The following is a 17,647-nucleotide window of genomic DNA, read 5'->3' as shown; positions in this document are numbered from 1 at the left end:
TCCAAAACTTCATATGTCAAATTTGCTGAAGGTGTTAACATCATAGATATTTTTATGTTTAAAAATGTCGAATTTGGTGCCAAAAAAAGAGCATTTGCAGGAAGTTTTAATTCATTGCTTTATTTTGAAGAAAAGTGCTGCCGAAAGTTACTGTACACTTTGAGAAGCTTATGGTGAACATGCTCCATCTCAAGATACTTGTGAACACTGGTTTAAAAGCTTTAAAAGTGACGATTTCGATGTGAAAGACAGAGAACGTCCAGGTCAACCGAAAAAGTTTAAAGACCAACAATTACAAGCATTATTGGATGAAGGTGCATGTCAAATTCAAAAACAACTTGCAGAAAGATTAAACATTGCTCAGCAAACAATTTCCGATAGTTTACAAGCAATGGGAAAGATTTTAAAGGAAGGAAAAGGGGTGCCACATCAACTGAACAGAAAGACAAGTGGAAAACCAAAAAGTCATCAGTAAAATGTTGCTTCAACGGCACAAAAGAAAGTCTTTTTTGCATCGACCTGTGGCTGGCGATGAAAAGTGGATTTATTTTGAGAATTCCAAATGCACAAAATCATGGGTTGATCGAGGTCAACCATCAACATCGACTGCAAGGCCAAATTGCTTCGGAAAGAAGACAATTCTCTGCGTTTGGTGGGATCAGGAAGGTGTGGTGTATTATGAGCTTCTAAAACCAGGTGAAAAGGTTAATACTGATCACTACCGACAACAAGTAATCAATTTGAATCACACTTTGATCGTGAAATGACCAGAATGTGCCAGAAGACACGGCAAAGTAATTTTGCTTCATGATGACGCGCCATCACACACTTTCAAACCAGTTAAAGACACGAGAAAAGATCTTGCCTGGGAAGTATTAACCCACCCGCTGTATTCACCAGACCTTGCTCCTTCAGATTACCGCTTGTTCCCATCAATGGCACATGCACTTTCTGAGCAGCACTTCAAAACATCCGGAGAAGTGCAAAATTGGGTCTCTGAATGGTTTGCCTCAAAACAAGAAAAGTTCTATCACAAATTACCTGAAAGATGGGGGAAATGTGTAGCTAGCAATGGACATTACTTTGAATAAAGCATTTTTGATGTTTCTCTTGAAATTATAGTGTTTTCTTTGATTACAAAATCTGCCATTATTAACCGGTACACCTACCGTAGTATGTGAATTGAAATCCCAGCACTATAACATATATGTACCCTGGAAAAAATTATTTAATCTTCCTCTAAGATGACTTAAGAGAAAAATACCTAATAAAGTTACAGTAAGAATAAAACAGAATATTGCTTCCAAATGGCAGATCTACCCTTCCTGATGAATATAACTATATTTAAAGACATTTGCTTAAAAATGTTTTAGAGATAACAAGTAAAAAGTGAAAAATAACTCAGCAGGATGAAAAAATAGCATAGAAATCCTAAGAGGTGAGTTTCATATTTAAGGCTGCTTTACTCTTGGGAGCAGTGGACCTAAGAAACAGAGGTGGACCTAAAGCAGACAGGCTTCCAATGGAAAAGCAACCCAGCTTTGAATCATTTCAACTTCTGAAACTGTACTGAAATGATAATAGACTGCTAGTGGGCCAAACAATGAACAGAAGCAAATGAACAGAAACCCTATCTAGAGAAAGATATCACCTGAGACTTCACATTATTTCTATAAATATCCATAAATAAAATGTATGATAAAAGCAAAACACAAACCACAGAAAAGAAATACCAGATACATGAAGAGGCCAAAAAACTAGAATGAAAACCAACAGGAACAAATAAAACAAATCCAGAGAAACTCCAGACAGACTTTGGTTACTACTCAGGGGTTAAAAACACATACAAGCACATACAGAAGATTGAGAAACCCAACAGAGAACTAAACTTGAAGGAAAAAAATGAAAATACCAAACAAACTAATAAATCAAAGATGGATTTAATAGCAAATTAGATACCACTGAATAGAGATTAGTTAATTGAAGGTAGTTCAGAAGAAAATATCGAGAATGAAGAGAAACAAAAGAATGGCAAGGAGGGTAAGAGACAGAGAATACTGGGAGAAGGACTAATGTGCATGTAATTAAGAGTTGCCAGAAGGAGGAGGAAAAGGGAGGCAGATGCATATATGATGAAATAACAGTTTACAATTTTTCAGAATTGAACAAAGACCACAAAATGAAAACTAAGCAGGATAAATAAAAAGACATCTACACACAGGCATGTCACAGTAAAACTTCTGAAAACAAAACTCAAAACCAAAGAGGAGGAAATGATTACTTTTTAAGATAACAACAACAAGACTGTCAGGTAACTTCTCAATAGGAATAATGGGGTAGTGAATGATGGCAAGAATGAAACTGCCAACCTAAAATACCGCATCCAGGAAAAATATCCTTTAAATATGAGAGTAGAAAAAAATATTTTTAGGCAAAAATTAGATAACTCATCACCAGCAAAAGTACACTAGAAGAAAATAATAAAGGAAGTTCCCCAGATAGAAAATGACCCCAGATGGAAGCAGAGTTGAAGGTTAACAGAAAGGATAAATAAGTTAGTAAATCGAAATGACCACTGACTATATAAAATAATGCCTTGATAGGTTTAACATACAAAACAACAAAAGCATGTATGTTAAGTGGGAGAGGGAAAATGGAGTTTAAGCCTTCTAAATTTCATGCACTGTCGCCCTTGCTGGTGTGGCTCGGTTGGAGCATTGTCCCATACACCAAAAGGTGGCAGGGCACATACCATGGTTCTGGTTTGATCCCTGGTTGGGGCGCTTGCAGGAGGCAACCGATCAATGTTTCTCTCTCACATCAATGTTTTCTCTCTCTCTGTCTCCCTTCCTCTCTCCCTTGAAACAAACAAAAAGATTCATGCATTGTCCAAGAAGTTATAAAATGCAAATTGTAATTACCCATTGGTATGTCAAATATGCATGTTGTAATCTAAAAAAACACACAAAAAAACTTAGAGAATAGTAAGAATGTATAACTACCAACTTAATGAGTAGAAAATAACAAAAACACTTAAAAAAGAAAAAAAAGAATAGTAGGATCAAAAATAAACAGTAAGATCATAGATTCAAAAGTTTGTGTTTTGGTAATTACTAAGTGTACCGGTTAATAATGGCAGATTTTGTAATCAAAGAAAACACTATAATTTCAAGAGAAACATCAAAAGTGCTTTATTCAAAATAATGTCCATTGCTAGCTACACATTTCCCCCATCTTTCAGGTAATTTGTGATAGAACTTTTCTTGTTTTGAGGCAAACCATTCAGAGACCCAATTTTGCACTTCTCCGGATGTTTTGAAGTGCTGCTCAGAAAGTGCATGTGCCATTGATGGGAACAAGCGGTAATCTGAAGGAGCAAGGTCTGGTGAATACAGCGGGTGGGTTAATACTTCCCAGGCAAGATCTTTTCTCGTGTCTTTAACTGGTTTGAAAGTGTGTGATGGCGCGTCATCATGAAGCAAAATTACTTTGCCGTGTCTTCTGGCACATTCTGGTCATTTCACGATCAAAGTGTGATTCAAATTGATTACTTGTTGTCGGTAGTGATCAGTATTAACCTTTTCACCTGGTTTTAGAAGCTCATAATACACCACACCTTCCTGATCCCACCAAACGCAGAGAATTGTCTTCTTTCCGAAGCAATTTGGCCTTGCAGTCGATGTTGATGGTTGACCTCGATCAACACATGATTTTGTGCATTTGGAATTCTCAAAATAAATCCACTTTTCATCGCCAGCCACAGGTCGATGCAAAAAAGACTTTCTTTTGTGCCGTTGAAGCAACATTTTACTGATGACTTTTTGGTTTTCCACTTGTCTTTCTGTTCAGTTGATGTGGCACCCCTTTTCCTTCCTTTAAAATCTTTCCCATTGCTTGTAAACTATCGGAAATTGTTTGCTGAGCAATGTTTAATCTTTCTGCAAGTTGTTTTTGAATTTGACATGCACCTTCATCCAATAATGCTTGTAATTGTTGGTCTTCAAACTTTTTCGGTTGACCTGGACGATCTCTGTCTTTCACATCGAAATCGTCACTTTTAAAGCTTTTAAACCAGTGTTCACAAGTATCTTGAGATGGAGCATGTTCACCATAAGCTTCTCAAAGTGTACAGTAACTTTCGGCAGCACTTTTCTTCAAAATAAAGCAATGAATTAAAACTTCCTGCAAATGCTCTTTTTTTGGCACCAAATTCGACATTTTTAAACATAAAAATATCTATGATGTTAACACCTTCAGCAAATTTGACATATGAAGTTTTGGAGCTTGCTGTCAATACAACAAAATAGCATACATATCAAATCACATATATATCAACATATGTGTAACTCCATCTATTGAAAAAAATCCGCATTATTAACTGGTACACCTAGTATGTATTCAAAGCCTTTGTTTCCTTTGCTACATTATGCCAGTATTTTTAGATTATAAATGACATGCAAACATTATTGTAGAGATCATAACCCATATTGTACATGCCAAGCAAAGTATACCATAGAATGCCATTTATATTTTCAGTGTAATTAAGTGTGATCAAAACAGGCTAATAAGTGTACCTCTTAGTAGGCACTAAATTCTTTATTGATAATTAAATCACAGTAAATGCCTTGTAAAGTTAAGTATTTAAAATATAAAAACAACATAAAAATATCAGCAGGATAGCCTGTAATTTTGAAATATAAAACTTTGTGTTAGAAATTTATTATGTAGAATTAAAGCAAAATTCTCTTCACATACTAGTATAATGAATGTATAATTCCGCGCTTTTTGTGTGTTTATTGTTTTATGAACTTTATATTCCTATTTTTTCAACTTTGCCACATTCAGAGCCTGGTTTCTAGATGTTTTGTGGAAAGAATGTCCAGGGAAGAGGGACCTGGAATTAAGGCTAATATTTCAGGAAATATTTGCTGATGTAGACTAATGGAGAAGTAATTCTCTTTTTATGTATTTTCTTATTGAAGAAGGAACAGAAATGTTGATGAATTCCCCATTATTTGAAAGTTGTGAATAATTTTATGTCTTTCTTTCTAATTTAGGGATAAAGCAATTCCTAATAAAGTGGGGACATATTGTATCCAGTTTGGTTTTATGATCGATAAAGCACTTATTCTTAACAGTGAACAGGTTTGCTTACTCTCTTTTTATACCATAGTTAGCTTTACATTTTCTTGCTTAATTTAAGAAAGAAATGTTTTAAAATAATTAATTATTGGATGCAAGTGAATTAATTATGGATGCAAAATACAAATAATGACATTTTCAGGAATATTAGAATAGAGTGCATTTAAATTATGTTAATTAATAGGATCTGCCCTAACCGGTTTGCCTGAGTGGATAGAGTGTTGGCCTGCAGACTCAGGGGTCCCAGGTTCAAATCCGGTCAAGGGCATGTACCTTGGTTGCGGGCACATACCCAGTAGGGAATGTGCAGGAGGTAGCTGATCGATGTTTCTCTCTCATTGATGTTTCTAACTATCCCTTTCCCTTTCTCTCTGTAAAAAAAATCAATAAAATACATTTTTTTAAAAATAGGATGTGCTGCAGAAGTTAATTTTTCCATCTCTTTATATATCAAAGACTCAGTTAATAAGCATTTTAGTGTATATCATGGTAAGGTTGCTCCTATCAATCATACATGAAAATTTTTCAATTAATAATATTTCACATGCTAGAATCTATATATATAAAAGCCTAAGTGACCGTTCAACCTATCAACCTTTTGATTGTTGGATCGGTAGCTATGACATGCACTGACCACCAGGGGGCAGATGCTCAACGTACTGGTATGGAAACATGGAACAGACTGATGACTCTCAAAGGGAAGGGGGGAGGGTGGGAAGAGAGTAACCACAGATCTTATATGTATACCAGAGGCTCGGTGCATGGATTCGTGCACTGGTGGGATCCCTCAGCCTGGCCTGTGGGGATCGAGCTGAAACCGGCCTGGTGCACGGATTCATGCACTGGTGGGGTCCCTCCACCTGGCCTGTGGGGATCAGGCCGAAACCAGCAGTTCAACATCCCCTGAGGGGTCCCGGATTGTGAGAGGGCACAGGCCAGGCCAAGGGACCCCACCAGTGCACGAATCCGTGCACTGGCCTCTAGTATAGATAATGAAGTTTAAGGTAGTTTTAACATATGTCATCTCCAGTCAATAAAAGGTAGTGTACCAAATTTTTAAAAATTACCTGTGTTTTTACATGCCCATAAATTTGTTCTTAAATAGTTACATTCAAAAATTAATCTTGGATACACATTTTTTTTTTATTTTTTTTAAATATATTTTATTGATTTTTTTACAGAGGGGAAGGGAGAGGGATAGAGAGTTAGAAACATCGATGAGAGAGAAACATCGATCAGCTGCCTCCTGCACGCCCCCCACTGCGGATGTGCCCGCAACCAAGGTACATGCCCCTGACCGGAATCAAACCTGGGACCCTTCAGTCCACAGGCCGACGCTCTATCCACTGAGCCAAACCGGTTTCGGCTTGGATACACATTTTTATCCTCAGTTTTTAAAAGTTGATTTAAATCATTTTAAGAGATTAATGGAAGTACATGTTTAAAAGTAACATTTCATTTAGTATATGCTAATATTTCTTTTCTTACTCTTGAATTCTCAGCTATTAACATATATTGTTAATTGAAATTCTTCTTTTGTTTTGAAAGATTATAGTTGATGTTCAACCTAATCAACCTGTGAAGTTAGTACCTAAAATTCAGCCAGCCACACCAGCTGTTTCAAATGTTCACTCAGTTGCCAATAGGACCCTGGTCAAAGATTTACATCTTATTATAACGGTAATGTTTATTCAAAAATTGCATTGGGTAGCAAAAATTCTTTCTAATTTTAGGGTGCAAAATAGTTATTATAGAATCAGCATTTGATTATTCAGTTTTAGATTACAGGGAAAATTTGTTTTGATAAATGAAATATAAACATCTCTGAATACAAATAGAGAATGCATACATAATACATAAAATATATCCTGATATACTAAGTAGAACTTACTCAAAAATGCAAAAACCTGCCTACCTCTCAATATATCCCCTTTACATCTCCTATTTCATATGTATATTAAATATGCGTCGAATAAATTGATTCTACCATATACATGACAGAAGGAGGTAATTAATTATTTTAAGAGAGCTGCTCCTCAGTGAGAGCTTTTGATTACCTGGAGACTAAGCAGCAATAGAATTGCCATGAATATTAACAAAAACAAGTAAAATACAGTGGTGGGACCTCACCTTTATGTAAAATTTTACAGGTAGGGTACTTAATTCCTTTCAGTTTATTTTCCTGTTTTAGACAAGTAAGTTGTTCTTAACTTCTCTCCCCCAGATCAATAGATGTTAAAAGTATATAACAAGATGACATTTTAAAATAGGAGCCCTTTTAAAAAAGAAAGTTAGGAGCCATTGTATTAGTTGGAAACTGCTGGTTTTTCTTGGTTTCTGGGATTATTTTCTGCCCATGGATCACTTAATCTGAGAATTGAATTCTGTGCTTAGAGTGAAGAATCTGGATAATATAATATTTTTCATTTGTTATTTGCACATGCCCTTCACCGAGTTTAATTTTCTTACCAGTTCTTCTGATTAGTTATTTTCCATTATTTGCTTTAAGGATGACTTCAACAATCAGACTGGACTTGATTTGGTTGGCACTGTAATAGCTACCATCAAAGGTTCTAATGAGGAAGATACTGATACACCACTCTTTATCGGGAAAGTTAGAACACTTGAATTCCCTTTTGTGAAAGGTTCCGCTGACATCACGGTAATTTTTACGTCTTTTGATAGATGAGATTTCTGTACTTTTAGCCTCGGTGATAATATATATTTATGTTGCATTGAAAAGCTATCATTCTATGGTTAGAAACAATGAACCATAGTTCGAGTAAAATGTATACATATCTTTAAAAAATTTAATAAATCAGTTTGTCTTTGTGTTTTTTTTCCCAAAAGGGAAATAATTTTACTTATAAAAATTACACAGTGCAAAAACTCAATAATAATCATTATATTATCACCCTTTGGGGATAATGATGATTAATAATTTAGTGTATAACCTCCAGAGTTTTCATATATACACTAACATTGCATGGATACCCTGTGTGTATATGATTTATATACTTGGGGTAGTGTGTATGTGAAATTATAGAACATTGCTTTTATAAAAGTATTTTCTACTTTAACACATCTTTGGTATATTTCTTCATCAGTAAGTATAAACCTAGATTATTATTTTGATGATCACTTATTTGATCAATCCTAAGTGAAAATTTAGTTTCTTTCCAAAGCTTGTGTTATCAGCAGTGCTTCCATCAGCTTCTATGTATATCCTTTTTTATATATATTTGATTATCTCCATAAGAAATTGGTAGAAGATTAGAGACTAGGCCTTTTGGTAGTTATTGCCTATTGCTCTTCAGTTTATATTCCCACCAGAAGTATGTGTATATCCTTACAATATTACCAACCCTGAATATGAAGTTTTTAAAATTCTAACCAAGTTTCCTCTATTTAAAAAGTAAAAATTTTTTGTTACTAGTAAGGTTGAACATTTTTCGTATTTGTGATCTTTGTAGGATTGTTCCTCAACTCTTTTTCTTTGGAATGTTCATCATTTTCTTCTTTATTTTATATTAAAGATATTAATGCTCTTTTGTATATAAATATTTTTCCTGAGTTTGTCTTTTATTGGGGCTTTGTTTATATTAGGGCAAGAGGAAAGATTATATTCACAGTGCTAGCTGTAGTATTCTTATGCATTTAATTTTTGATTTGTTTGAATTTTATTTTTATCTTTTTTTTTTTCAAATTCATCAACTAAATTTCTTGGTATCATTTATTTAATAATTCTTCCTGTACCAGTAAATTTGAAGTATCAACCTTTTTGTCAGTGTTTATTTTTATATCTAGACCAATGCTAATACAACTTTTTAAAAAATTATAGTTGGCATATGATATATCAGGTGTACAACATATCACACTGTTTTAATAACATTAGGCTTGCAATCAGAGAGACTGCTAGCTTGCATCTGGCCTACAGTAGACATGTCAGTTGATTTGGCAATGACGGACCATTATAGCATTTCTATTCTAATTCGTTTCCAACATTTAAAGTTCTGGAATTTTTACATAAAGATATGCATTTCTGATTTATTTGGAAAATTCTGAAGACATATCAATACTGAGCCAAGATTCTCTTAGGGCAACAGGACTTTCCATTCAGTTCTATTTATGCCACTTCTTTTCATTTCTTGACATTGAGAGCAAGTGTCAGCTGATACTTATATTTACACTTGTTCTTTTATTTTTTATTATAGTGGAGAGTAAAGTGAAATTTTCTTGTACCCTCACAAAAATGAGGTAATGAAAGCCACATGTTGAAAAACAAAAGGGGCGAGACACGTTGAACATCAAAGTAGGTTTGTTTTAGAAGAATACATCTAGTCCACTTTACTTATTTCCTATTTACATATGTCCTGTTTCCTTGGCCCCCCTATAGGCTTTTCAAATAGCTAACCCTACTGGATACATTTTTTTTTCTAGTTCTATATTTCTTTTTTTTTTTAATCTTTATTCAGATTATTAAAATTATTTCTCCTTTTTCCCCCCATAGCTCCCCTCCACCTGGTTCCCACCCCACCTTCTGCCCTTACCTCCCCCGCACTGTCCTCATACATAGGTGTATGATTTTTGTCCAGTCTCTTCCTGCACCCCCCATACCCCTTTCCCCCTGAGAATTATCAGTCCACTCCCTTTCTATGCCGCTGATTCTATTACATTCACCAGGTTATTCTGTTCCTCAGGTTTTTAATGCACTTGATTTTTAGGTTCACTTGTTGATAGATATGTATTTGTTGTTCATAATTTTTATCTTTTTTCTTCTTCCTCTTCTTTAAGAATACCTTTCAGTATTTCATATAATACTGGTTTGGTGGTGATGAACTCCTTCAGCTTTTTCTTATCTGTGAAGCTCTTTCTCTGCCCTTCAATTCTGAATGAAAGCTTTGCTGGGTAGAGTAATCTTGGTTGTAGGTTCTTGCTATTCATCACTTTGAAAATTTCTTGCCACTCCCGTCTGGCCTGCATAGTTTTTGTTGAGAAATCAGCTGACAATCGTATGGGTGCTCCCTTGTAGGTAATTAACTGATTTTCTCTTGCTGCTTTTAATATTCTCTCTTTGTCTTTTGCTCTTGGCATTTTAATTATGATGTGTCTTGGTGTGGTCCTCTTTGGATTCCTTTTGTTTGGGGTTCTGTGTGCTTCCTGGACTTGTAAGTCTATTTCTTTCACCAGGTGGGGAAAGTTTTCAGTCATTATTTCTTCAAATAGGTTTTCAGTATCTTGCTCTCTCTCTTCTTCTGGCACCCCCATAATTCTGATGTTGGTACGCTTGAAGTTGTCCCAGAGGCTTCTTACACTATCTTCAACTTTTTGGATTTTTTTTTTCTTTTTGCTTTTTCGGTTGAGTGTTTTTTGCTTCTTTGTATTTCAAATCTTTGACTTGATTCTTGTGTTCCTCTAGTCTGTTGTTGGGTCTCTGTATAATATTTTTTATTTCAGTCAGTGTATGTTTAATTTCTAGTTGGTCCTTTTTCATATCTTCGAGGGTCTCGTTATATTTATCGGCCTTTTCTAGGATATTCTTGAAAAGCCTTATAACTGTGGTTTTGAATTCTATATCCAGTCGTTTGTTTTCCTCCATTTCTTTTGTTTGTGATCTGTTTCTTTGACGTCGCATTTTCACTGCTTCCCTGAGTTGGTAGGGTAGATTTGTGTGCTAGGTTTCCTATATGGCCCAGTGGGTCGGCCTCCCCAGTTAACCTGAGGTGGACACTCTTGGTGCACCCCTTTGTGGACTGTGTGTACAGCCTTGTTGTAGTTAAGTCTTGATTGTTGTTGGTATCACTGGGAGGAATTCACCTCCAGGCCAGGTGGCTGTGAGGATCAGCTGTGTCTACGCTGGGAGATTTTCAGTGCTGAAGACAGCCTTATAGGATTAGCCTTGCTAGATTGCAAAAGCCTCTGTGCTCAGGTTGGAAGGGGTGGAGTCTCAGGGCGGAGCACGCGCCTCCAGACCTCTGCCTTCCCCGGCTCCCGAGTCTCCACCCGAGAGTCCAGATTTCCTCACAAGAGCGTGGGTCCCCAGGGCCTCACCTGGAACTGGGGTTCAGTGTAGTCAGAACTGGGGTTCAGTGCAGTCAGGAGCTTCCTACTCCCTTCTGCTAGGGAAAGCCTGTGGCAACCTCCGCAGTCTTTGTGAACACTGGCGCGCGTGCATCCAGACCCCTGCCCACCGGGGCTCCCCCGGGTCTCTCCCGGGTCTCCGAGTCTCCAGGTGCCATTCTCTCTACCTGGCAGTCCAGACTCCCCCTGTATGAGCCTGGGTCCACGGGGTTTCGCCCGGAACTAGGGTTCAGTGCAGTCAGAACTGGGGTTCAGTACAGTCGGGGGCTTCCTTCCCCCTCCCGCCAGAGAAAGTCAGCCAGGCTCTCAGCCGCCTTTCCTCTCTGCGCGCACAAGGACCCTTTGCCATACCTCCAATTCTCCGTGAGCTTTTCTCTTTCCTTCTTGTTGTAGAATTTCCACTCAGCCAGCTTTCCTGTGGTTCTGGATGGTGTCCGTTCTGTCTTTTAGTTGTAGTTTTGAAATTGTTGTGCGAGGCAGCAGTTTAGGTGCTTACCTATGTCGCCATCTTGGTTTCTCCCCCACGGGATACATTTTTGAGGTTGAGATGATGACATAAGCTATTCCCCTATAATTATATACAGAATCTAAGCTTCATGTCACACTTATGAATTTCCACTAGAGGTTCCTAATATCACACTGAATAAGCAAAAAACTCAATTCCTGCTTGGCTTCTGACCTACTTACTAATTTAGTAGGTCTGGGGCAGAGCTCTGTAATTTGATTTGTAATAAGCAAGTGATTCTTATCACTAGGGACACTTAGGAAACACTGACCCAGTATACAACATGTATTTGTTAATGTTACACATTTGTTTGGAAAGAACTTGTATGGCTTTATTTAAAGTTATAATCTGAATATATAATTTTTAAGGTTGTTAACCTGTGTTATTCAAAGTCTCTATATTACTTGCCTACTTGATCTGGAAATTTCTGAAAGAGGTGTCTGAGTTTCATTCTGCTATGCATTTGTCTATCATATTCCAAATTCCCATTTGTATGTGGATTCAGTTTGGGACTCTTCAGTTCTTTTCATTTCTGTTATTCTATATATGTTCTGTTTTGTTTTGTTTGTTTTTTGAAAAGCTGTACATCAGAGATTAAACTAAAACTTTGAGATAGGAAATTCTTAAACAAGACATGAAGGGAGAGGTTTTTTTTTTTTTTTAACTATATCGAAAGTTAAAACTTTACCATAAACATTTCTTAGAAATAAAAGAACAATGGTGATATGTTGATGATTATTGATACTGAATGATGTCATATAGAGATTCAGTATATGGTGTAATAAAGTTGTAAAGATAAGTTGGGTAAAAATATTGCTACATATATATTTCTATGTGTGTATTACAAGTGACCCAAGAATATGAATGTATAATAATATTTCTACATATAATGTAAGATTAATATATTAAACATACTTTTGAAACCTCCTTAAAAAAATTCCTGCAAATTAAAGAAAAAAGACAATCTAGTGGACAAACAAGTGACCCAAGAATATGAATTAATGGAATAGAAAGTATAAATGACCAGTAAACATGACCTGAATGCCAATCAGACCTCAATGCCAAATGCCGGTTAAAGCAATAATGGCTAGTTGTTTTTAATCCATCTTTATAGAAAAAAAAAACATACTTGATTGATAGTGTGTTGGCCAGCATCAGGGGAGATAGATATGTTTAAACGTTAATGGCAAGAGGATAAATTGATATTGCATTTTTTAAAGGAAATTTGATACTACCTATTAACCTGTTTTAATGAGTCATATTTCTTGGTACCTATTCTAGAGAACACTCAAAGAAGTAGTAAAAGATATTTTCTTTGCTATGTTCTACATAATAGCTAATTTTTAAAAATAAACTAGATGTTCATCATTCAGTTAAAGAGTATTATAGTGTAGTATATCTGTCCTATGCATAAATTTTAAAATTGGTATCTGTTCATTCACTGGAATGGATCAACAAATCAAATTCTGAAAGCAAATTGCTGAAGTATAAAGAATATGTTATTTTTAAATGCAAATAGTATTTTATTTTTATTTGTGTTTTTATTCATGTAAATACACTGAAAACATTTTTCAGAAACTAAGTGGGATTGGGGATCAGTTAAATGGTTTTGTCTTCTATAGTCTAGGAATTTTTCACTATAATTTGTAATTTTATTTTGTGGATTGTCCTACAGTGTTCTATTGATTTACATTTTTGGAAATTCTACTTGTATTATGTAGTCTAAAACACAAAACAGCTAGCATCTGTTTCCTGTAAGATTATGGAAAAATCATTTAATATATAAATATTTATATTTGCATTATTTACTAGTTGTATGCTGTGGTCTTAATCAAAAATTTTTTTGTGTGTGTGAATTAATGAAGAAAACAATTTTTATAAAAAATAAATCTTCAGAGCTTTTTTCAGGACCTCTTGTTTGGTCACCTGGGACTGGTGACAGCTGTAACTTAAACTCAGCATTGGGCTTTGGGCATTTTTTTGTATAAAATTTTTTGGGGTTGTTTTTATAACTTTCATACCATCAACTGTTTCACACTGCTTCAACTTAAAAGGTTTGAATCAGGAAGATATTTCTAAGGTCTAAAAGAAAAGATACTTTTTCTTGTAATTTTCCATTGTATATGTTTTGCATAATCATTTACTGATAAGATCATTTTGTTTTTAAACCAATATCAAAATGTAAAATGTTTAATGAATCTTAAGGATCGATCAATGTTAAAATTTACCACTTACTGGGAAACAGCACAATAAAAGGTAAAATGTTTATATGTTGACAAATATATTTTAACTTTTTTTTGCTACTGTTTTTTTATTTACTCAGAGTCTAGTGCTCGCTGAAAATAGTCCTGGAAAGGATAGTACTGAATATTTTATTATATTTGAGCCTCAGCTACCAGATTTATCAAGAACATTAGAATCATATATTCTACCATTTATGTTTTCTAATGGTAAGTTTCTAGGAAAATGGAGGATTAAACTCTTATGTTTGTGTTACTTTAGATCATCTTGATTTGTTTTCCATTAATGTGCTTATTAGTTATCTAGTCATGAAATATTTAAGTCACAATTTTTAATTGAATTATCTGAATGTTTTTTTTAGATGTTAAGAAGCAGCAACAAATGCTAGCATTTGCAAAACAAAAGGATGAATTATCTCAATCTATTGAAATGTATAGAACTGTATTTGAAACCAGCAAACAGCTTATTGATGAAATGAAGTGTAAGTCATTTTGTATTCAAAGGTAATAAAAAAATGCTTTGGGGAGTGATGAAGCAGAAGGTTGAGACCATGAGATAATCACTGTCTACTTTCCTAAACTACAAGTAAACTGCAGAACCTGCAGAAAGGTAGTAATAATGGTTTGCACTATTCCTCATTAGAGCTACTTAAGATGAAGTATTTCTTCACTTCAAGTGAATTTATATCCTGTTTACCTACAAAAATTCAAGATTTTTAAGAATTATAAATCTGTGGAAATTTAAGGCCTTGGCATAATAATAACGTTTATGTCCAACTCCAGCTTCTGGCAATGATATTAGATGACAGTATCACCGGGGGATATGTAATGTGATTTTTATTTGAGTAATGGAACTGTGTGTTTTACTTAAAATATCTTAAGTATTTTACACTATGGAGGTGTACAGGGCAGCATACATTGATATAGAAATGTACAAATTATTAATCAATACATGGAATGTTTGCTGCAAATTTTTTTTTTTAAATATATTTTATTGATATTTTACAGAGAGGAAGGGAGAGGGATAGAGAGTTAGAAACATCAATGAGAGAGAAACATCGATCAGCTGCCTCCTGCACACCTCCCACTGGAGATGTGCCCGCAACCAAGGTACATGCCCCCGACCGGAATCGAACCCGGGACCCTTCAGTCCGCAGGCCGACGCTCTATCCACTGAGCCAAACCGGTTTTGGCATGTTTGCTGCAAATTTTAATGTTTGTATACTTTTAAGGCATTTGATGAGTTATGCTCTGTCATCTCTTTCCTTTTGTCAGATTTTTTTTTTTTTGGCTCTATGTTAATTATATAGTTAAAATTTTGACCCATTTACCAACAAATATGCACTGCCTCCATCAATGTACACTCACTTTTGTATTAATCTGTCTAAGGTTAAGGGTATTAAGAAGATAATAGGAACTAAGTAAAATCTTATTGTTTCTTGCAACAACCTTATGCAATTATGTATGTGTATATTATATACTAGAGGCCCCGTGCACGGATTTGTGCACCAGTAGGGTCCCTCAGCCTGACCTGTGGGGGTCAGTGGACCTCCGCACTGCCGTAGCCCAGCCTTACCTGCTACCTCGTCGGGCTCCAGCCCGCTGTCCACATCGATCCCGTACAGCACGAAGTAGTGCGTGAAGCGGCAGGCAGCCAAGGAAGAGCCCGGGCTGGGCACCAAGCCACTCCCGCTTATCCCGGTCCTGCTGCACCTGCTGCCTCTACTGCTCAGGCGAGCAGGGGAAGTGTCTGTGGGAGAGGCTCTCCAGCCGAGCCTGGCATCTGGCGGCGCTCCTGCTGTGGGAGCACACTGACCACCATGGGGCAGCTCCTGCATTGAGCATCTGCTCCCTGGTGGTCAGTGTGCGTTATAGCTACTGGCCGGTTGTCCAGTCACTTAGGCTTTTATATATATAGACTAGGGGCCAAATGCACGAATTTGTGCACCTTGAAAGGAACTGTGGGCCATGAGGCTGCGGTGGGCACAGAGGCAGGTCTCGGCCCATCCTGCGCTCCCCCGCCCAGTACCACCCGCTGTAGCTCCCCCCTCCACCCCTGATACCCTGTCAGCCGTCAGCCCTGCTCCCACCACCGCCGTTCCCACACGCTGATGGTGCTGGCCCTGCTTGCACCCGCTGACAGCGCAGAGCGATTGGGGCCAGCGCCAGCAGCGGGTGCGAGCGGCAGCTGCTGTCTCTATCGCCCCTCAGGAGCAGGAGGAGGTGGAGAAGCCCTCGGACAATCGGGGCCGGCAGCCGCTGCTTGCACTTGCTGATGGCGCCAAACAATTGGGATCTGCACCGGGTGAGCAGGGCCAGTGCTGGCAATGGGTGCGAGTGGCGTCTCCAGTGCCACAGTGGGTGCAAGTGGGGCTGTCGCCAGCAGCAAGTGCGAGAGGCGGCTGCAGGCCCTGATCGCCCCTCAGGAGTAGGGGTAGGTGGAGAAACCCTGAGGGGTGATCAGGGCCGGCAGCTACCGTTGGCATCCGCTGATGGCGCCGAGCGATCGGGGCTGTCGCCGGGCACTGGCAGCAGATGTTAGTGGTGGCTCTGGCACTGACAGTGGGTGCAAGCACTGGGCGGGACCACAGTGTGAGGGAGCAAAGAATTTTCAGTAACCACCAGAGGCTCGCCCCAGTGACAGCGACCGGCACCCTGCCTTGGTCTGGCACCACCATTCACCTGCTCTACCATCCCGCCATGGCCCACGCCCACCATGTTCCACCTGCTGCCAACACCCCCTGGTGGTCAGTGCATGTCATAGCGACCGGTGGTTCAGTTGTTCTGCTGTTCGGTCTATTTGCATACAGTAGGTCCTCGGGTTACGTCAGAGATCCATTCCTATGGCGCGACATAACGCGATTTTCACTGTAAGTCGGAACCCACCTACATAAGCACCTACATCACTCACATGGAGCACATACACAGCAGTAATGAAATGAAACAGGAAAAAAAATTTAAAAGAAAAATAGCAATTCCTGACCTTTACTTGTGGTAAATACAGTAAATAATAAAAAACATAAAGCACATATGTACATATGTCGAAATGATGGAACTTTTTTTTTTATAAATAAATGGGAGATGGAGACATAACCACGAAATGACGTACATCGAGTCCGACGTAACCCGAGGACTGCCTGTATATATATAGATAGGCATGTGGATTAGGATTAAATGAATTATCCAAGATTATTTGTAGTTTTTAATAGTAATATCTCTCTTAACCAATTAATTTTGTTTTTTATTTTTGTATATTAGAGCAGAATCTTAATTTTAGATTATATTTTAGGTCATTCATTAAAAGAAAGACAGTAAAAGAGACTGGAAACATTTTTTAAAGTATTTTTATTTTACACATTGATGCAGGGGATTTTTTATTTGTTTCTTTTTAATTTTAGGCCAAGTTGAAGTAGCAAAATCAAAAGAGGCCCAGTTGCGAAATGAACTAAAAACCAATAATATTGACATTCCTACAACACAACAGGTACAGTTTCCAAGTGTATGTGAAATTTTTTTTTATTAAATTCTAGTTTACTTTTTTTTTTTTTTTTGCCATTCATATTTTATTAGGAATTTTATGGGCACTATTACTTTTAGGAACTAAGACACATGTGGATTGTAGTCTAGTCACTTACTAGACAATAAAAAGGGGCTAGCAAAATGATAGAGTTCTCTTTTC

At 37.1% G+C, this 17,647-nt stretch overlaps 1 protein-coding gene across 1 annotated transcript in view; it reads left to right on the top strand.

Annotated features, from left to right (window-relative positions):
• Positions 1 to 17,647, top strand: part of SMCHD1 (structural maintenance of chromosomes flexible hinge domain containing 1) — a 168,606-nt gene that overhangs the window by 125,608 nt on the left and 25,351 nt on the right. The window contains exons 35-40 of the mRNA XM_080684014.1: positions 5,058 to 5,145; positions 6,691 to 6,822; positions 7,652 to 7,804; positions 14,052 to 14,178; positions 14,331 to 14,450; positions 17,367 to 17,452. Of these exons, the coding sequence (XP_080540140.1) occupies positions 5,058 to 5,145; positions 6,691 to 6,822; positions 7,652 to 7,804; positions 14,052 to 14,178; positions 14,331 to 14,450; positions 17,367 to 17,452 (706 nt within the window). The remainder of the gene's footprint in view (positions 1 to 5,057; positions 5,146 to 6,690; positions 6,823 to 7,651; positions 7,805 to 14,051; positions 14,179 to 14,330; positions 14,451 to 17,366; positions 17,453 to 17,647) is intronic.

The sequence above is a fragment of the Plecotus auritus genome, assembly GCF_963455305.1.
Source record: "Plecotus auritus genome assembly, chromosome: 8".
Classification (NCBI taxonomy): domain Eukaryota; kingdom Metazoa; phylum Chordata; class Mammalia; order Chiroptera; family Vespertilionidae; genus Plecotus; species Plecotus auritus.
Note: the sequence above shows the minus strand (reverse complement) of the source record. Positions and strands in the feature narration are given on the sequence as shown.